Consider the following 20,223-nt stretch of genomic DNA (forward strand, 5'->3'; position numbering starts at 1 on the left):
CCGCCGTGCTCCAACACATTCCGGTGCAAATCCACTGGAGAGGAACGCAAAAACACACCAAGAGGTGCAAATGCAGTCTGTCCCCAGGTTCAAAAAGCAGCGGTAACCCCTTGTGAAAGGATTCTAAATGAATAGAAACTACTGAAGCCCGTCCACACGGAAAAAAATAAAAACGGACACAAGTGGAATCATGTTTCACACTCAAGACCAGATAAAAGCCTGAAGTTCTGCAAAGCAGAGCTGGAAAGAAAAACTCCTGCAGAACCAGACTCAGGCTTTCTGCCTCCCCGGCTGGAGTTAGTGGACAGAAGAGAGAAAAGGGTTGGACAGACGGATGGCAGGCTGTGGGGAGATTGTCGCCCCCTCTGGACTGGAGGATTATTGCAGTTCTAATCAGAAGGTCATACAGGAACTTCTCCAAAGTACCAAAAACATTCAGTTCACTTAACCTGTGTATAAAACATCGACTTTCATCTCATGTAAACGCGGTAAGTTCAGCTTCCTGGTCTAATTATCAGATGGTCTTTTTCTCCTCTCTTCATTTCATCTCCAGGCTCTGGACTTTGAGACGAAAAGCAGCTACACTTTCACCGTCCAGGTGCGGGAGAACCTGAAGAACCTGCGGTTTCCCGCCGACAACGTGAACGGAGCGGTGACCACGGCCCAGGTGAGGCGCCGCTCCTCTTCCGCTCCCTCGGTTTAACATCAGGACAAAACCGACGAGCAAAACACACCGAAACCCAGAGAACCAGGAGTCCGCCACGCATCTCAACGAGCTGTTTAAATACTTTAAAGTTCAATTCAAATGACCAATTCTATGATTTCTGTTGAAAAGTGTGAAACTGATCACATTTTAAGACAAAAATTTAGGGTTTTCTATCTGGAGTTTTAATTTTGCAACACGACCGCTGTTCGCTGCTATAGAGAGTGATTCTCAGCTGTGAAGGGTTGATGGAGTGTTTCTGAGGCAGTGAGGTGTGTGTCCAGGTGATCGTCAGGGTGCTGGACGTGGACGAGCCGCCCGTCTTCTCCCAGCCCATCTACACCTTCACCGTGATGGAGGAGACCTCGGTGATCAACATCGGCACCGTGTCGGCGAAGGACCCGGACAAGGCCGCCAAGAGCATCCGGTACACACACACACACGCACACACACACACACACACACACACACACACACACACTGCTGGACAGCGCCGGTGACGGCCGCTCCGCTCTGCCTCAGGTACTCCATCCTGGATAAGGACTGTCCCATCGGCATCAACCCGCTGACCGGGCAGCTGTCCACCCTGCGGCGGCTGGACCGGGAGCTGGAGGCCACGCACATGTTCCAGGTCAAGGCCCAGGAGGAGCCCAGCGGTACGACACACACACACACACACACACACACCCTCTGTTCTCTGAGTGACGGGACTGAAACACCTGCTCGACACACTCGGGGAAATTCAGCAGGAAAAATCACGTTATCGTCCCTTTTGTTCCAAACTCTGTATTTTTAGACGGAATTGGAGCCAGGGATCTATTTTGGAAGCTTGTCACCGTGTTTAAGGAACACAGCGAGCCTGACAAGGGCCTCAATCTACACGAACGCACGGCGAGCTAAAGATAGCTTTCTAAAGACGAACGTTCAAAAGAGGCGTCGGATGTAAAGTGAAGGAACAAGACGGTTTACGGCGGCTCGCAAATAGAAACCCTTTCAGCCGCTTGACCTTAATCAGATCCATCAGCGGCGGGGAAACGTGCGCGCTCGTCCGTGCGGCTCGTTACCCTCTTTATCCGCCCGTTAGAGGAAATCTACCAGATGTGAGTTAAAATGTAAAATAAAAAGACACCTGATGAGGTGATGGTGGATTATATCGAGGGAAACGTCTGTTTTCTGCACAGATTGATCGGATTCCTTCAGAAAAAAAGGCAGAATCATGAACAACTCCGTGAAATCTGTGACTTTTCCACACAGTTGCAGAGCTGCTGTCTCTCTGTTAGCATTAGCATTAGCCTGATGTGCTCCACCTCCTCTGGAGCTGTGATTGGCATCTGCAGCTTCACGCCGGCGTGTCTGTCCTCCGCAGGTCTGGAGTCCTTCGTCAAGGTCAACATCATCGTCCAGGACATCAACGACAACCAGCCGGAGCTGCTGGCGGACGAGATCTTCGTCTGCGAGAGCGACCCGGCCCGCACGGTGAGAGCGCTCAGGCTTTCAATAAATCACGGCTCCTCTATTCTGATTTGTCCCAGCGCCGTCTCCCGCCGAGCGGCCGGCTTCAGACTGCATCTCAGATCAGACGTGTGTGTGTGTTGTCTCTGTTTCATTATGAATCAGTCGGCGTCTGAAGCTCTCGGGCGTTTCATGTGTGTTTACTGTTTGGCTGGAGGAGCGAACCGCCGTTAATCTGCAGCACGCTTGACCGTTAAATACTTCTGAACACACAGGCGGAGCAGGGTTGCCAGATCGGACTCACCGTTTCCAGCCCAACTCAACAGAAACCAGCCTCAGATCTCAGTCGCTGTAGAAACTCATGTTAAAACCATAAAACTCTGAGCTGCATATTAAAGACCACGTCATGAGCGCAGAGCTGCAGCGAATACAGAAAGACAACAGGCAGTGAAACAGGCGCCCCATTACCGATTAAAACCTATGCAGGCTGCCTGGAAATAACGTTTCTCTCTCACCGACCCACAAACACACACACACACACACACACACACACACACACACACACACACACACACACACGACATAGAAACTAACCCATCAAATCAGTGAATGTAGTGAATTCTAGCCAATCAGAGGCAGAGGAGGCTCATGGCGTCATCATGTGGTCAATACGGCTCACATGAGTCGAGCATCGGGGTTTGGAAATGGGTGGAAATAGTTTCTAAAAACTAAAAAATATTGTGAGAACCAGCCCGAGTTTTATCAACCTGCCCAACGGGTTCAGAAGAAGCCCGACCTGATCTGGCAACCCTGAGGCTGAGCGGTCCACCGGGGTCAGAGTTCATCGCCGCCTCGTCCTCGTCTTTCCCCAGGTGATCGGAACTCTGAGAGCCGCGGACAAAGACGACCGTCCGGCGTCCTTCTCCTTCAGCCTGGCCGGCCTCAGCTCCAACTTCACCCTGAGAGACCACGGCAGTGAGTCCCCGTCTGCTCCCGTCACTCTTCACTCTGCTCTGTGTGGCTTGCCGCTCGGTGGCGGCGGTGGCAGCGGCGCCACGCCTCGCCACCTGTTGCTATGCAACAACCCCAACTTCCATTTGAAGCTCCCGCTGCAGAAAATGTGAAATAATGTGAACTTCTCGCAGCCAGACGGAGGAGTTTAGAGCCTGTCTGCCGTTTACGATGCACGGCGGCAAATACTGGTAAAAATGAGAGCGAGAGGCTTCGTGGACTCAGAGTCAAACTGAGGAAGAAAAACATGTGCAGGAAAAAGTGATTCGTGTCCGGAACGACCGGATTGAGAAATTCTAATTTCCTGCTTTAAAATGACACCTGGTTCCTAGTTACACCTAATTTAGAAGAAATTCTTGGTTTATTCTGATTTTAAAGCTGAATTAAACGAGTCCTCCATCCTGTCAAACCTTTATTCTGCTCAATGCTTCCATTATTCCAGTCGTTCTCTTGTCCAACATGGCCGCCCGGCGCTGACGTTGAACTCAAACAGACACGATTATTGAAGGAAGCCTGAGAAGCAAGATGTGATGGACAGAAATTAATGCTCTTAATCGATTCAATTTCTAAAGCTAATTAATTGCAACTCTAACCACAGTTAATTAATCACGATTAATCGCACCATTTGTGAACTTATGATCAACAAAATCACCAATTAATGCACGACAATGTCTTTACCTGAATCCTTAAACTGAAGTGGAGAAGAAAACATTCACTAATGTGGGATTTTAACCATCCAACACAAGTTGAGCTGCTCAAGGGAACTCCGGTCCCAGTTTCTCTTTGGGTGTTGAACCGTCCAGAACGTCGACGCCACAGCAGGATGTTTCAGACCAAGAATCTGATCCTCAGAATTCGTCTGGACTGAAACGGGAAGGAGAAACAATCGAGTCTGACCGACTGGAAAATCAGTTTCTGATCACATGTTTTTTGTTTCAGCTGAGTTCTAACCCAAATACTAATTCTGTGATTAATAACAATTAAAAAAAAAATTAAAAGCTGACAGCCCTCCATTAATTAATCGTGAATAATGTGATTAAAATTGACAGCCCTAAAAAAAATATGGACTTTTTAAAGCTGTAGCATCAAACTCAATCGAGAAAGTAAGAAAAAAAAAGCAGGAAGTAGATTTTATTAACTTCCAGACAAAGAGACGAGTCAACAGGAAGCCGTTGACCGTGGAAACAAAAACACATTTTCTCGTTCTGAACTTTGGAAGGATTATTGAGATTCGGAGAAACACCAACAGACAGAACATCCGCCGCCGTTCGGGAGGAATAAAGAGCTCCAAACGAGAAACGCGGCGGCGGAATAAACAGATCTGCCGTGCAGCTTTGATCCACACCTCGATACCCGGCCGCAGGTTGAGTCTCGCTTGCGTCAGATTTTCAAAGCTTTTATTTCGGCCCGTTCGGCTCGGGACACAAAGTGGCACGAGCGAAACGGTTTTTGATCATCGCACGACGCCGTATAGCGTGAAAAGCCCCGGGAAGAAGGGCGAAAGAGCGCCGGGGTCAAAGGTTAAGAGTCTGAGGAGATGAAGAGGAGAGGGCGGGTAGAGGGGGATGAAGAATGAAGATATGAGAGGAGGATAGTGTTAAACAGGAAGCGGAGGCCAAAGAAGAGAGAAAAAAGATGAGAAGCAAGACAAGAAAAGAGAAAGATCAGAAGAAGGCGGGAATGAAAGAAAAGAGGACAAAAACTAGATGAGAGAGAACAAATGAAAACAAGGAGGAGGAGGAGGAGGAGGAGGAGGGAGGGGGGAGGGGAGAAACAAGGACAAGGACTGGAAAAGAAGATGAATAAATGAATAAAGAACAGCTTCAGAAACATCACGTTGAAGACAGAGGTTGGATTAAAGTGAAGGATGAAGAGGTGGAGGACAGATTTCACCTCCACCCGGATCACCGGATCACTGGATCACCAGATCACTGGATCAGACGACACACAGTCAGTGACGTGTCTGAAAACGCTGTGACTCCGTCTCCATGGAAACGGCAGAAAATACAACTTTCCTGAAACGAGAGGAGAGAGGGAGAGAGGGGCGGAGAAAGAGAGAGAGATAGACAAAGACAGAGAGACAGAGCTGAACCGATGTGGAGAAAGGGATGCTGGGAAATCTCCAGAAATCCAAAGAGATGAAATCAAACAAAGACGAGGCAGAAGAGCAGGATGAGATGAAGGACGACAGGAGCCGTTTTCATCTTTTATTCATTTAGTTAAGGCTTCATCTGAACCCCCCCCCCCCCCACACACACACACACACACACCGTGTTGTCACTCACACACCACAGTGGAAGTGATCAAAGCTCTCTGATGTTTGGAACTTTTTTCAGAAGGTCAGCATCCATGAAAAAAAAAAATCTCAAGGATTTCACCAAGATGTGAAAAAGTTGGACCAGTTGGACCAGTCCACACCTCCGTCTTCAGCAGCCGCGGCAGGAGAAGGTTCTTCTTAGACCCTTTGTTGGTTTTTCTCCAGACGGTTTGATTAAAATTGGCTAAATGTTCAGATTCTGGTGGTTCGGCTTCCTGGAGACACTGACATGAACTCTGAGCCAAAACAAAGGAAACCTTCAGTCTGGAGGTGACGCCTCAGTCCGGCCGGCCTGCGGCCGCTGAACTCACACATCGGGATGCGCCGTGATAAACGTCTGACCGATAACGCTATCTGAAAGTAGTTTGACGTGTTTACTTCTCCAGCAGCGTGACTCAGATCATTACAGGAATCAAACGAGTCAAGCCTGCCTCGGCGGCTTCGCTTCGCTCCGTCTTGGACCGTGAAGACATTAAAGCGCCGGGAGCCCTGGGTGAACGGGGGTCTTGGGGGATTCCTTTGTCCGAGCGTGTCCGGCGGGTCTTTCCTGCCTTTGTGTCCCGAGACATTCCTGCTCATCTGGCCAGGAAGCGCCGGCCTACCGGGACTGCGCTGACGGCCGGGTTGCTGTTTGAGGCTCCGCCCCCTCTGGACGGTCATGGCCATTCAGAAAGTTGCATTTTCGATCACTCTAAGTTCTGAAGTCGAGTAAATGGACGCGAAACGCAACGGCAGTTTCCCATCACCCACTCTTCACCGAGCTAATGCTGAAGGCTCGGAGTGTTCAACCTGTGGCTCTCCAGTCCCTCTGTAGCGGCTCCATGAAGCCTGTACGGCATGAAATGTGAATAAACATTGAACGTATTTTCATCACAGTGACACACCACAGTACTCCCTAAACTTATCAGTCACTCTTGGTTCAAAAGGGATTCAAAAAAGGTTTAAATGAGATTGGAAAAATTGGTAAAATCACAAGAAATGGAGGGAAAAAAATGATAGAACCGCTTAAAAAAACTGAAATGTGTAGAATTTCTTTAAAAAGAAAGTTAAATATGGTTGGAAAAAACATATCAAACGGCTTAAAAATAGGCATTTTAGGTGCTAAAATGTGCTTCGCGGCTCCAGACCAGCTTGACATGGTGGAAAGTCAAAATTAAATAAAAGGCTCTTTTGCTCTTAAAGGTTGCAGAACCCTGGTCTGGACGCGTTTTCAGTGAGACAGAAGTTAGCCATGATGCTAAAGCTCAGCTGAGTGGCAGGAGAGACAGCAGCTCTGCAACGCTCACCGACCAGGAGGTGGCGTGAACGAGACGGCGTTTGATCAGAACGCCACAGGCGTTGGTCACTTCAGCTCCTTGTCATTTCCTAACCCAGCAGGCCACCACGTTTTTAAAACGCTGCTGTTTTCTAGAACCTTAAGAGACTGAAACGGCCCCGGAGTGACGGATAATCACGAAGCGCCTTTAGAGACGAGGCGCCGCAGTCCGACGACTCCCGTAAAACCTGCGGAAATCGCAGGGATAGACATGGAAACGCCGCAGAACCCAGACCGAGCCGACGCTGGGGAAAACAGCCGGACTCCAGATCATTTCTGACTCTGAAAACCTTCGTTTCAGCGACAGACGAGTGTTTCATGGTTCATGTGTGCAACGCTGTGAATTCCCACAACTTTTGGGTCAAACATGAAAACCTCCATTCAGAAAGTTGAATTTGCGTTCAGTGGATTCTGAGCTGTGTGTTCCCCCCCCTTCCAGACGGCTCGGCGGACATCATGGTGAAGCAGGGCCCCTTCAGCCTGGACGACCCCAAAGACCACAGCGTGGACGTGAGGGTCAGCGACGGCGGGCAGCCGCTCCAGTCCAGCGTCACCAAGCTGGCCATCAAGGTCCGCCCCGTCTCCGTGTGTGTGTGTGTGTGTGTGTGTGTGTGTGTGTGTTCTGGGATTGATTGCCTTCACCTCGGCTGTGTTTGCAGTCCTGCCGCTGCGACGCCCGGAGGATTCCCACGCAGTGCAAAGCCGGCGCCCGGAGGATGGGGGTCAGCGTTCACGCTCTCATCGCCATCCTGCTCTGCATCCTGACCATCCTGGGTAAGTTCCGCTTCGGGTTCTCCCCCGGACTGCCGCCCCAGTGCCGCGGCAACCTTTAAATCTGCCGTTTTTCTTTGTTGCGGTGCAGAGTATAACCTCACAAAACCACAGGATTCCTCCTGAAAGTGACTCGGATCTCAACACAGAGCCGATTTTAATGAAACTTTCTGCTGTAAAATACAGAGAAATGTCTAAAAAGGTTTGAAAATCATGTTTCATTGAAACGTCTGTGTGAAGGAGGCCTGGTTTTCCTCTTTTGACATCGGTGGTCAGAATAATGCGATCTTTTCTGGAAACGCGCTGTTTGTTGAGTGAATGAATGATTTTCCTGGGTAGTTTTTCTGACCACAGGAGGCGCTGTGGCTCAGCTGGTTGAGCCGACAGGTTCAGGTAACTGGAGCGGTCCAGTGTGAAAGGAGGAACGTTTGAGACAAACGGGCAGCATCGGTTGGTTTTTTAACCTTCGGACCGGGTGGCTTCGCCGAGCCGGGCGCAGGCCGCCGTTCTCCTCCTCTCAGACAGGTTCATGAAGACGGCATCAATGATGGATGCGGGGAGGCGGCGCCGAGCGCTCGCAGATCCACTGCTCCGCCGTAAATAAGATTTGTGTTTTGCGGGGAACTTCTCGGCTCCTGGTGTTGTTGGTTTTATGAATAATGCAGCGGCGGATGTGGAAATAATGCCTGTGGTTGTGAGCTCAATATTCTCTTTGATACCGTCGCCCCCTGCTTCTGCCTCTGCTGCTGCTTCTGCTTCTTCTTCTTCTTCGTCTGTTTTTTGCGGGGTAAAGGAGACGGCGGTCACGTCGGATGAGCGGCTCGCTGGTTGATGGTCGGCCAGACGGGAGGAAGGAGGGACGGATGAACGGAGGCAGGGTGACACGAGGAGGGGGCGGAGGAGAGAGGTGGAGGAGTGAGTGACGGAGACAGACGGAAAGAGGTTAGAGCAGAGAGGGGGATTGTGGGAAAAGGCAGCAGAAGAAAAGCCGTGGTAATGAGGAGAGTTTATCAGCTCTTTAGGTGCCGTCTGCTTATCAAACGGCTCCAAACACTCAAACTATTAACTATTAATACACTCCTCCACTATCGGCCTCTCGCCTCCTCCTGTTCTCCCCTCGGGGTCTCTCTCTCCTGCTCTATCGCCGCCTCTCTTTATCAGACGCCCCCCTCACCAGATTAACTATTTAATGCACTTGTCATTATCTGTCGGAGCCCAAAGCAATTTAGCGCTCTCCCATTCACCGAGACATTTTCTCACAAGCGCTCGGCTCCACTTTCTTCTTCTCAGTGGTTCTTTCACAAAAGGACGGACGGCGTCCTCCTGTCCCCCCCCACCGTCCCCACTGTCCCCCCCCGCCACCGCTCTCCGCCCGATATCTCCACAGCTTATTAAACTGCAGAGCATGTGTTGTAAAAGATTAATCTGCTGGTTTCCCATGCAAACTTAAATTAGTCCGGCTCGCCGTCCGCTGAACGCCGAGGCTTCTGCAGTCCGCCCCGAGACCGGGACGAGGAGGAGGAGGGAGGAGGAGGAGGAGGACGAGGAGGAGGAGGAGGACGAGGACGAGGAGGAGGACGAGGAGGAGGAGGAGGAGGAGGAGGAGGAGGAGAGAGGAGGACGAGGAGGAGGAGGAGGAGGGAGGACGAGGAGGAGGACGAGGAGGAGGAGGACGAGGAGGAGGAGGAGGAGGAGGAGGAGGAGGAGGATGAGGAGGAGGAGGAGGAGGATGAGGAGGGAGGAGGAGGAGGATGAGGAGGAGGAGGAGGAGGATGAGGAGGGAGGAGGAGGAGGAGGAGGAGGAGGGAGGAGGAGGAGGACAAGGAGGAGGAGGAGGAGGAGGACGAGGAGGAGGAGGACGAGGAGGAGGAGGAGGAGGAGGACGAGGAGGAGGACGAGGAGGAGGAGGAGGAGGAGGTTCATATCTGGACCAATGTCACACGAATCCTCCTTCTCCTCCTCCTCTCCTCTTCCTGTCCTCGTCAGTCTCCTCCTCCTCCTCCTGTTTTCCTCCCTCCTGCTCCCCTGTCCTCATTTTCCGTCTCTGCGTCCACCGAAAGGACAGACGTAAGCAGGAAAACTTCCTCCCAGCCCCGTCTCTCCTCCAGCCCGACGCTCTGGACTCGTTCATTGTGACGCTGAAGAGTCCTCGGCAGTTTTTCACGCTCAGATAAGACGTTTCAGAGACAATTACCGCTGCCGCTGAAGGGAACGTCGTCAAACGCTCATCCGCTGGTAGAGCGGGTCATCCCTCAGACGGTCGGTCACAGGTTCGATTCCCCGTCTCTCCTCGTCCACTTGAACGAGACTCTGAACCCTAAACCGCACCTTCACCGTTTAGCCAAGAGACGAGAGAAATAGTTCGATTGAGGTTTGCAGGATTGGTTCCCGAAGCAGACAGGTCACTGAGGTTCCCTGAGCATGACCTTTGACCCCCATCAGCTCGCTGGAGCGCCCTAATGTGGAGAAATGAGTTTTCCCAAGAGAATTTATACAGTATGGCTGGTTAGTTAGCAGAGGTGGAGATCGGCTGCTGTTCTGGTTTTGTTTCGGGGACGGATGGAGAGGAAAGCATCGGACAGACAGGCTGCTGGGAGGGATTCAAACCGTGGTTCTGAGGACAGGTAACCGTGGCGACAAACAGACGGATTGCCATTAAGTCATTTAAGATGGGAAGACGTTAATAAAAGGAGTAGAAAGTAAGAATGTTTACTTTAAAAGTCTTAGATCCCTGAAAAATCTGCCCTACTTTTGGGAAACAAACAGAAGAGAAACAACAGGAAGTGAAGGATGTGACCATCCAGTGACCTCTGACCTTTGAGGTTTAAACATAAACACGTCTCTGAGCTGGACACTTTATGTTCTAAGAACCCTATTGTCACATTCTTCTGCTCCTTCTCTTACTTCCTGTCCTTGTTTCAGACCTTCATTCGGCCGCCGACCTTCATCTTCCTGTTTCTCGCCCTGATTTTCATCTCACTTCCCTCCTGGTGTTTTCTGCCGTCTGTCCTCCTGGTCCTCGTCTTCTCCTCCCCTCCTGGTCCTCGTCTTCCCCTTCCCTCCTGGTCCTCGTCTTCTCCTTCCCTCCTGGTCCTCGTCTTCTCCTCCCCTCCTGGTCCTCGTCTTCTCCTCCCCTCCTGGTCCTCGTCTTCCCCTTCCCTCCTGGTCCTCGTCTTCTCCTTCCCTCCTGGTCCTCGTCTTCTCCTCCCCTCCTGGTCCTCGTCTTCTCCTCCCCTCCTGGTCCTCGTCTTCCTCTTTGTGCGTCTCTGGATGGTTTCTTTCATTTGAGATTTTAATGCCAGGGGGAAAACGTCTCCGACACCTCAAACAGTCCTCCCCGTGTTTTCTCTCTTTTTCTCGCCTCGTCGCTGCTGTTTTCTAGTTTCGTTCCCTCGTTAGTGCTCCACTTCTCACACTTGTTTATTGCCCTGGTTTTTATTCTGTGTTGATTTGCGGGTCTCGTTCCCTCTCCTGACTTTACGCTGCTGGTCCGACTGGGTCTATGGCGTCTCAGCTGTTCCACTTTTCATGGCCACAGCTTTCACCGGCGGCCGCTCGTTTCTTCTGAGACTGAGGCTGTTTTTAGACGTCTGATCCAAATGACATCCTGTAATCTGTTAAGTCTCTGCTTTGATTTGTACTGTTTGTGTTTGTGTCTTAAAATAGCAGAGCGCCACGATATGATTGTTCTCCCAGGGTTCTGTAGCAGCTGTACCTGTACGTTTAATTAAATAATGTTTTAAGCTCCATCTTATGCTGTAACAGGACATATCTTATCCATGTATGTTGGAGGAACTCCAAGCCAGCACCCCCCCAGGTGTTGCTGGACCTTGTCTCTTCAGGACTGAGTCTGATTCCTCTCTAGAACGCTTCCCGACCGGCTCTGCTCTGCTTCAGTCATAGTGATCCTGTTCGTGATGAGGAAACGCTACCAGAAGGACTCGCTGGCCCACATGAAGAACAGCGGCGAGATCCACGAGCAGCTGGTGACGTACGACGAGGAGGGAGGCGGCGAGATGGACACTAACGGGTACGGAGACCGAGAGACGTCCGGCTGCCGGTCCGAACGCCACCGAGGCGAGATCCAGCCGCTCGTCTGCTGAAGTGGTGTTCGGTCACTGAAACATCAGCTGATCTGTTCACAGCTGTTCAGAGAACCGGATTCATGAATATGGTCCAGACCAGGGGTGTTCAACCTGCGGCTCTGGAGCCACATGTGGCTCTTTAGTCCCTCTGTAGCGGCTCCATGAAGCCTTCACCACATGACACCTCAACAAACATTTAACTCATTTTTTAATTATCATATGATTCATTACTATTCGTTAAAAAGGGATTCAAGAAAGGTTCAAGTAAAATTGGGAAAAAAAGCAAAAACCACAAGAAATGGGGGAAAAAAATGATAGAAAAACCTGAAATGTCTCCAATTTCTAACATAAGAAAATGAAATATGGCAGAAAAAAGCATAGAAAACTATTTAAAAAGAGGTCAAATGGATAAAATTCTCAACAAAACAGCTAGAAAAGAACAAAACTGTTAAAATCAGGTACAAAAACAGGTTGGATGTAATGAAATGCTCACTGTTCTAACCTGTAGTTACAACTTCTTGAATGCATAAGACAGTTTTTGTTTGTTCATCAAAAACCAAGAATGAAACTTCCTGAGCTGCTTTCGCCTCATTTTAGAGGCTCAATGTTCTTTATGGCTCCAGAACAACTTGACTTGACAGAAAGTCACTGAAATGTCTCTTTTGGTCATGACGGTTGCAGAACTCTGATCCAGAATGTGTTTTCACTTTTATAAACAAAGGCTGTAGACAGTCTTCTGTCCTCTCAGCCTCCTGATCCTAACGGCCTGAAGACACGTCGACACGTCCCGTAGGTCCAGGGTTCGCTTGACTGCATTCTCTCTGTGATATTTATCATTTTCAACACGACAGTAGTTCATGAGCTGCACCAGAGCTTCCTGTAAGACTTATCTTTGCTGACCCACTTCACTCAAAGAACTTTAATCTAATCTGAGTGTAATCTAAGCAGTGCAGTAGCAGCCATAATCCTGCGCTATCCATATCATCCCCTCCGCTCTCCGAAGGCGCGCAACCTCAAAGCTGTCCCTGTCTCCCTCAGCTACGACGTGTCCATCCTGTCCTCCGCCTGCCACGACGGCTCGCTGCTGCGCCACCCGGACCGCCACCCCCACCCGTCGCTGTACGCCATGGTGCAGAAGCAGCAGCCCCACCGCGGCCAGCCCGCCGCCTGCAAGGGCGACATGGCGGCCATGATCGAGGTGAAGAAGGACGAGGCGGACCACGACCGGGACGGCTTCCCGTACGACACGCTCCACATCTACGGCTACGAGGGGCCCGAGTCGCTGGCGGGGAGCCTCAGCTCCCTGGAGAGCTCCTCCACCGGCTCCAACCTGGATTACGACTTCCTCAACGACTGGGGTCCGCGGTTCAGGACCCTGGCCGAGCTGTACGGCGTGGACGGACCCGAGTACTACCACCAGTACTGAGGGGAGGAGCCAAACGCACACACACACACACACACACACATCCAGCGTGTCGAAAAGAGCCATAGAAACACAGTCAGTTTGACCGGAGGCAGGCGGCGGGACAGAAACGTCCTCCGGCGGGCGCCATGTCTTTCTCCAGCAGCATCTTCCGTCATCCCGTGTGATTCAGCGAGTCCATCCGTGTGTTGTGCCTCCCGTTTCCTCACGCCGAGTCGGTAAATTTCATCAAAATCAAGAACGCTCCATCCAGACGAACCCGGGATTTGGTTTTTTTTGTTTTTTTTTTTGAAGAAGCCACATGGGACAGCAGGAGAAAACCAGGCCTCACCGGAAGAGAACCACACTCCATTTAAATCTGCCCACGGTGCTTCAAAGCCGTCACCATCCTCACTTTTTCATTATTTCACATGCAAACTATCTGAACGTCCACAACGGACAGAACCAGTCAGAGCTTCTCCTGGACAGGTTACTGCAGGACAGACGTGTCAACAAGCACTATTTCATTCAAACATTTATCACTGAAAAACAAACACAGCCCATAACTCAAGAAAATCAAGGACTTTTCATCTCATGTTCCTGAAGGACAATCAAACTGTTGTTGTTATTTAGGGTTTACTTTAAAAATGTAAAAGTAACTGCCACTTTTGAATATTTTTTTTTCTGTGCACTCGTATTTCATCTTTTTCGTGTTGCCTGTCACGTCCGCTCTCACATGCAGCACGTTTCTGACAGCCGCTGTGTTTAACGTCGGTCTTGACTTGGTTCAGCGTCCCGTCACTCCTGCGCTTTGTTATACCAGGAAAATTCAAACACGACTGGAAATCAAGCGTTTTGTCCACAGTAGGCATTAAGGTGAGCCTGAAGACCTCCAGTGAACGACCGTCCAGATTCACCAGAATCGCACGTGGAGTTCCTCAGGGTTGCATCCTGGGCCCACTGCTTTTACAGGCAAAAAAAAAAATTGCAGATTTCACTCAAATCTACAGTTTTTGTTTGGTTTTAATCAAACAGAAATCATTTAAACTGACCTTCCTTTGATAACATGAGCCTTGTTTCACCACCCAGCCACCGCTGAGGGGACCAGAACTTCCAGACTGTTTATGGTAATATTTCTAAAGCAGTTGAAAGCAGAAAAATTAAACTTTGAGCATCATAGATATGCCGTGGATATTGAATAAGTGCCAGATATTGAAAGTTGGGCTTTCTTGGATAAAGAGGCAGAAGCCCTCGGCCACTCCACAAAATTACAGAAGAGCATTTGAAAAAGATTAAAAAAAAAGAAAAAAAAAAAAGAAAATGAGAAATCCAAAATAAACTGCTATATCCTGTTTAACATTCAAATATATTAAATATGTCAGAACCAGTAAGCTGAATATTAGAGGAGCTGTAATGTTTGTTTGAAAGCGAGTCATTACTTCTATTTTCATCTTTTTATTTGTTCTTTATCCCCCATCACAGTCGTCTGGTTTGGCTTGTGATCTCCTCTAACTTTGAAGTGTGTGTGTGTGTGTGTGTGTGTGTGTGTGTGTGTGTGTGTGTGTGTGTGAGAGAGAGAGACAGAGAGAGAAAAAGAGCCTCAAACGTAACAAAAAAAAGTGAGTTTCTGTTTTGATGTGAAGTTGGCGATTTGATTTGTGAATCTGGAGGCCGGGGGGCTTCGGGGGGCTTCGGGGGGCTTCGTGGCGGTGAGCGTTCGCCACATCAGCTGGAAGGGGGTCGGAGTTGTTTGATCGCAGTCGGACGCTGTGTGTGTTTTCCCCGTTGTCCGGAATATGAGAAAAGGCCGTTGTTTTCCTGAGAGGCTCCGTTCTCTCTTGCTCCGTGGTGGATCGGAGGTCATTCCGTCTCGGAGGGGTTAGAATGCTATTTGGTATCCAAAGACAACACAGATGTTTGCTCAGAGAAGCTTTCACAATAAAAGCACTGACAATTTCTAGTTTAATAGCATTTCGCTCTTTCAATTCCAATTTTCATCTTCTAACTAAAGCTTAGTGTACATTTCATTAAAAAGTAAGATTTAAAAGTTGGAGTGTTGTTTTGAGCCGAGGTCCAACATGGATGAGGAGCCGTTTTAGAAGTGACTCATTTTGTCTATTTTCTCTGTTATTTGGCGAGGGGACAATACACAGACAGACGGATAGGAAATGACACTGCGGCTGTTCACACAGAGGTCGCGGCGAGTTCCCGGCTTTTATTTGACAGAATCCGTCATCGCAGATATTCTCCTAGGTCTACTCCGACAGAAATCATCGGGAAAACTCAGGAAGCACCCAGCTGCAAAAAGCAGCTCGTTGAGCCGCCATCATGACTCCGATGGCTTTAACCTCGCATCCTTCTGGGCTACTGTACGGCCATAAAGCCACAAATCAATCCAGTCCCACTTTATCGGCGTCTTCCAGCGGGCCGGGGCCGAACGGGGCTTTCTGAACGTGGCTCAGGAGCTGAGAAAACTTTTTATAATTTGATTCTTTCACCTGAATTTCAACAATTGTCCACAGTTTAACGGCACGATAGCCTGCAGCTCTCAGTGTGATGGATATGAGACAATGTGAGATTTCACTCAGCTTGAAGAGTCTGTTGACCAACAGTCCAACAAGTAGAACATCCAACAGAAAAACACAGAAACTTTGTTTCTGAGACACTGAAAGCTGCATCAGACAACACTTATTCACCTTTTTTAAAAAAGTCAGCTTTATTTTTTTCCTTATTTCAACTAACACACAACTTCCTCCAATGGAAAGCCTGTTTAGTCAGGTTTCAGCGAGAGTTATTCTATTTGATTTGAGAGAAGAAATCCTGAAAAACCAAAAATTAAAGATAAAACTCTTCAATTGCTTCATTGAAAATCACAATTTTGTGAATTTAGGACTGATGAATTACTTGGCAAAACGGCAGATGTGACAGTTAGACTCTGTATGATGACTTTAGAGAATCGAAGAGCTCTGCTTTTCATTTCTGACAGAAACCAAAAGTCCAGGTTCAGACCAAAAGTCAAACTTCTCTGAGACAGAGTCTGTGCAGCGAGAGCCGAGGAATCGTCAGGCTTGTTTCTGGCCGGAGCCACAGAAGCAGCTGCAGATACTGACCGAAGCGTCTCTTTTGTTAAACGTGTCGTTTCCTCTGCGGATGTGCTGGAAAACCCAGGAGCTCTTAAAGTAATCAGGAAGTGGCGGCAGCGGTCCCGGTGGACCCCGTGTGACCCCCCTCACCCCCTCCCCCCCAAACAGCACCTGGTGCAGAAGCCATTCATCAAGCGCTCACTCACAGGCATTAGAAAAATAAACCAGGGCTTCTGCAGGTGAGGAAGGTCACCGACTGTCCGAGTTGCCCGGCGGCCCGTTGCTCCGAGTCGTCCGAGTCGTTTCTTTGTCTCTAAAGTGATTTCGTCTCAGTTTGGGAATCGCGGTTTGTTTACCCGACTGTTGACTGTGTGTCTGAGTGAGTTTTCTTCGGACCGGGCCTGTGAGGAATGCTCCTCGGTAAACTGGACACAATAGCTGGAAGCCCCGTCAGTGTTTTCCTGTCGGGTTCATTCGGACGGCGGTTCCTCCGTCCACCTCACTCTCAGCCGCGCTCTCCACCGTATCGCCACCGCCGCCGCCTCTAATCAGCCCGAACCAAACACTGGACTGGACTTCCTGTCCATCAGGGCTGTGCCCGCCCCTTCCTGTCTCTGTTATCTCCCTCTGGCTGGCTTCCTGTTAGCGTGGCGGCCTGGGAAACAGTCGGACAGAGGAAGAGGGGAGCGAGGCGAGGAGAACAACAATGTGGAGCAGCGATGAGTTTCCCAGCCGGGCGGAGGAGTGTGTGAGGAAACACTCAGCGAGTTTCATTAGCATCCTGCTAATGTGTGCTTTACAGGGAGCTGCACCGCTTTATGTTAAACTTCTTGATCCTAAATAAGAGTAAAGACATGAATATATTCCAATTGTTATTACTTTTTACTTTTTTTGTGCCTATTTGTTGTTTTTAGCAATTACGTTTTGCACTTCGTGATCACTTCAAGTTCATCTTTGTAAAATGGAGAAAGAAAAGTGATCATTCCAACACCTGAAAGCTTTTACTGCTGCATTTCCAAAATGTGGCTCAAAACAAACCTAATTTTACCTTCTATTCAATGTCTCCATTCACTGAAGCAACAATGGCTAATGGCTTTTCTGGCAGCCATCTTTGTTTGGGTCGAAGAATTGAGGAGAAAAAAACAACAACTTCCATTTAGCTTCAACCTTCCTGAAGGAAAGTGTGTTTTTGTTCCACTTTCTCCAAGGCAGCAGTGTTCCAGCTGGCCCTCGTGTGTCTCATCACCGTTAATCTGCAGGGCTGTTGGCTCTTCAAACATCTGGAAAGTCTCGGTGTTAGCAAGCAGCAGCTCACAAAGCTGCTCCGTTCTGCCTTCCTGAGAGCAGCAGAGTTTAGGGGAGGAATGAATTACACTGAACCGGAAGAATTTTGTCTTCAAAATTGTCTTTTTAATGAGTGCCACAGTGTAGCAGCGGTTAGCGGCGGCTAGTCGCTAGCAGCATCACCTCAAAACAGTCAGGCTGCACTTTAAATCAGAGGGTGTTTCAGCGTGAAGTTTGCACATGAGTCCTGGTTTTTGGGTTTTCTGTGATTCTCTCTGAAATGGTGGCTCTTTATTGACCATAAGAGTGAGTGCTAGCCGTGTGCTAGCGGTGCGTTCAGCATGCAATAACCTGCTGAACGCTCTGTCAAAGCAGTCCCTGGTCGGAACTTTCTGGTGTTTAGATCACATTTCCAATGGTTTCTCTCACTAAGAATAGATTTTGTGTTTTTTAAATTGTTCCGTATGATCGGGCGTTAGCCGCGTGGTCATCAGGAAACTGGTTACCGCTCCTTCTCCAGTCCACATTTAGCATTTTGACTCAATCAAGTGACTAAATTCTTGTCGTTTGCTGGCTATCTGCCCCTGCTGCTCTCTGCGGCTTCAGTCCTCTTTCAGCTGGTTTACTTGTTCAGTCCTAATCTGGACGAAGCAGAAACAACAATTGTTATACGCATCAAACACACCAACGTATTGTTCATGTCGTGATTGTGTCTTACACATTTTCATTTTGTGTGCGATCAATATGATCGATCGGATTTAGGTTCTGGGTTTCATTTTTGCTCGTTACCTTCTTGTTTTCACTCCCGACTCGTCAAAGTCTAAGAAGCAGATCATGGCCTCATTGACTCATCACCGATTTCAAGCCTCCATAGTGTTTAGAACTTGTTGTTCTCTTTGGTTTCACCAAAAAAAAAAAAAAAAAAAAAAAACCAGCTCCCACTAGTGGACCAACAAGAGAACAACGCCATTTTCAGCGATATGCTGTAAACAGACACGGTGTTTAAACATTTGAAAGCAGGTGTTGAGGTGTGAACGTGGCCTGATGTCCTCTGGAACCGTCAGGAGAACAGATTCCACACTGGTGACGGAGAAAGAGCCATGATTGATCGGGATTATGGGAGCGAGAGCGTTCAGACATTAAATCTCTCAGGGTGGGCCGCAAACCTCAGCCCCGGTTAAAGAAACACAAACAGCTGATTTCTAATGACTCCATCCTCATCTGCGTGTCTCATCTTTTATTTTATCTAAACAAAATGTACATAGAAGAAAAATGTGCCTGATGGTCTTTTCTCTCTGGCTTCACCTTCTTTATCTCATTTTATTTTGAAAAAACTGTTGAAAGCATTTTAAAAACTTGACACAATTTGTTTTTATCGCTGTTTAAGAAAAAAAAAGGTTTATTCTCAAACAATGAACAGTGTGTGATGCACGTGTGTGTGTGTGTGTGTGTGTGTGTGTGTGTGTGTGTGTGTGTGTGTGTGTGTGTGTGAGATTGTGCGTACACCTCTCTGTGTGTCAACCCATCTAGAATAAAGCAGAACAAGCACATAAACACAACGGTTCTTCTGTAAATAAGGGGTCTGCGAGGGAGCGACATGTGCCTTTAAAACAAACTAATTCATTCTTTCTGGATGTGAACACGACGTTTTTCTATATTGTTTTTATGGTGTAAAGCAACTACTTTTTATGACCTGACTTTTTTGTAAGTGTAGAATAAAGAATAAACATGAGACGATGATTTTTTTTTTCTTGGTTGTTTTCTGTCTGATATTTGCCGTTTTATTGCTTGAAACGGGACTGGGATCAGAAACGATGATTTAAGGAGTAAATTTAGCAGCTCATACACATCAAAACACAGTTTAACAGTTGAACTCAGCTGAACTCGTTTCTCTGTTGATTTTAGATACGATCAGTGAAATATTCTAATATTTGCAGCAACTTCCTGAAGCGTTAAACCCTGAAAGATTAACTGATGTAATGATCCTGATGCACTGCAGAAGCAGGGCTGGGCAACATAAGGCTCGAGGGCCAGACGTGGCCGTTTGGCTCTGCTCGACTGGCCCTCGACATGCCTCTGAGAAATCCTGGATCCAAATTAAAATCACCATTATCGACTTTATCGATTCAAAAAAGGTCACATCTGTGGTGTTATTGACGAGGCTCTCAGAGGATCAGAAAAGGGTTTGAACTTCTTCACTGTGTTTAACGCAGACACTGTATTAAGCTGGCCGACATGGAACTTTATTTTGAAAGAAAATCCAAAAAGGAAATTCTTTGTGCCCACTGGATTCCCAGTAAAGACACTCTGGTGAGAAATCACGATGCCTCAAGTCCAACAATTAATTTAACCTCAACAAGTCCCGTTGAATTTAAGTCAGCTGTTGAAACTGCAGCATCCAACTTCCTGCAGGGACTGACCAACTCTTTCAATTTGGCCTTAAAACTGCCTTGAAATGCACAACAACCGAATTTAAACATGCAATTCAAAACTTGATTAATCACGATTAACTACAGAAATTCTGCAATTAATCACAATTAAGGAAATTAATGTTTCAATGGCCCTAGTGATCGGCCATTATTACATTGATTACCTGGCATCTTGGCCAGCAGAGCTAGAGGTTGTTACAGCGCCTAAAAATAAAGATGAATAATGAAAAAAAATGTCGTTTTTTTACCAATGTTTTTACCAATGTGCTTCACCAATGTTCTGACCTCAGAATTAAATGGCGCTCTGGAGACAAAGGCGTTGCTGAAGTGGAGCCAGTGTCTGTTTTTTCATGTTAAACTAACAGCTCCCC

At 48.3% G+C, this 20,223-nt stretch overlaps 1 protein-coding gene across 1 annotated transcript in view; it reads left to right on the top strand.

Moving 5' to 3' along the window:
- cdh5 (cadherin 5) overlaps positions 1-18,408 on the top strand; it is a 32,308-nt gene extending 13,900 nt beyond the window's left edge. Inside the window, exons 7-15 of the mRNA XM_030106278.1 lie at positions 554-667; positions 988-1,130; positions 1,226-1,359; positions 2,070-2,179; positions 3,028-3,130; positions 7,238-7,368; positions 7,458-7,572; positions 11,467-11,599; positions 12,693-18,408. Of these exons, the coding sequence (XP_029962138.1) occupies positions 554-667; positions 988-1,130; positions 1,226-1,359; positions 2,070-2,179; positions 3,028-3,130; positions 7,238-7,368; positions 7,458-7,572; positions 11,467-11,599; positions 12,693-13,080 (1,371 nt within the window). The 3' untranslated portion in view covers positions 13,081-18,408. The remainder of the gene's footprint in view (positions 1-553; positions 668-987; positions 1,131-1,225; positions 1,360-2,069; positions 2,180-3,027; positions 3,131-7,237; positions 7,369-7,457; positions 7,573-11,466; positions 11,600-12,692) is intronic.
- Positions 18,409-20,223: the final 1,815 nt, after the last annotated feature.

This window comes from Salarias fasciatus, chromosome 13 (assembly GCF_902148845.1).
Source record: "Salarias fasciatus chromosome 13, fSalaFa1.1, whole genome shotgun sequence".
Classification (NCBI taxonomy): Eukaryota; Metazoa; Chordata; class Actinopteri; order Blenniiformes; family Blenniidae; genus Salarias; species Salarias fasciatus.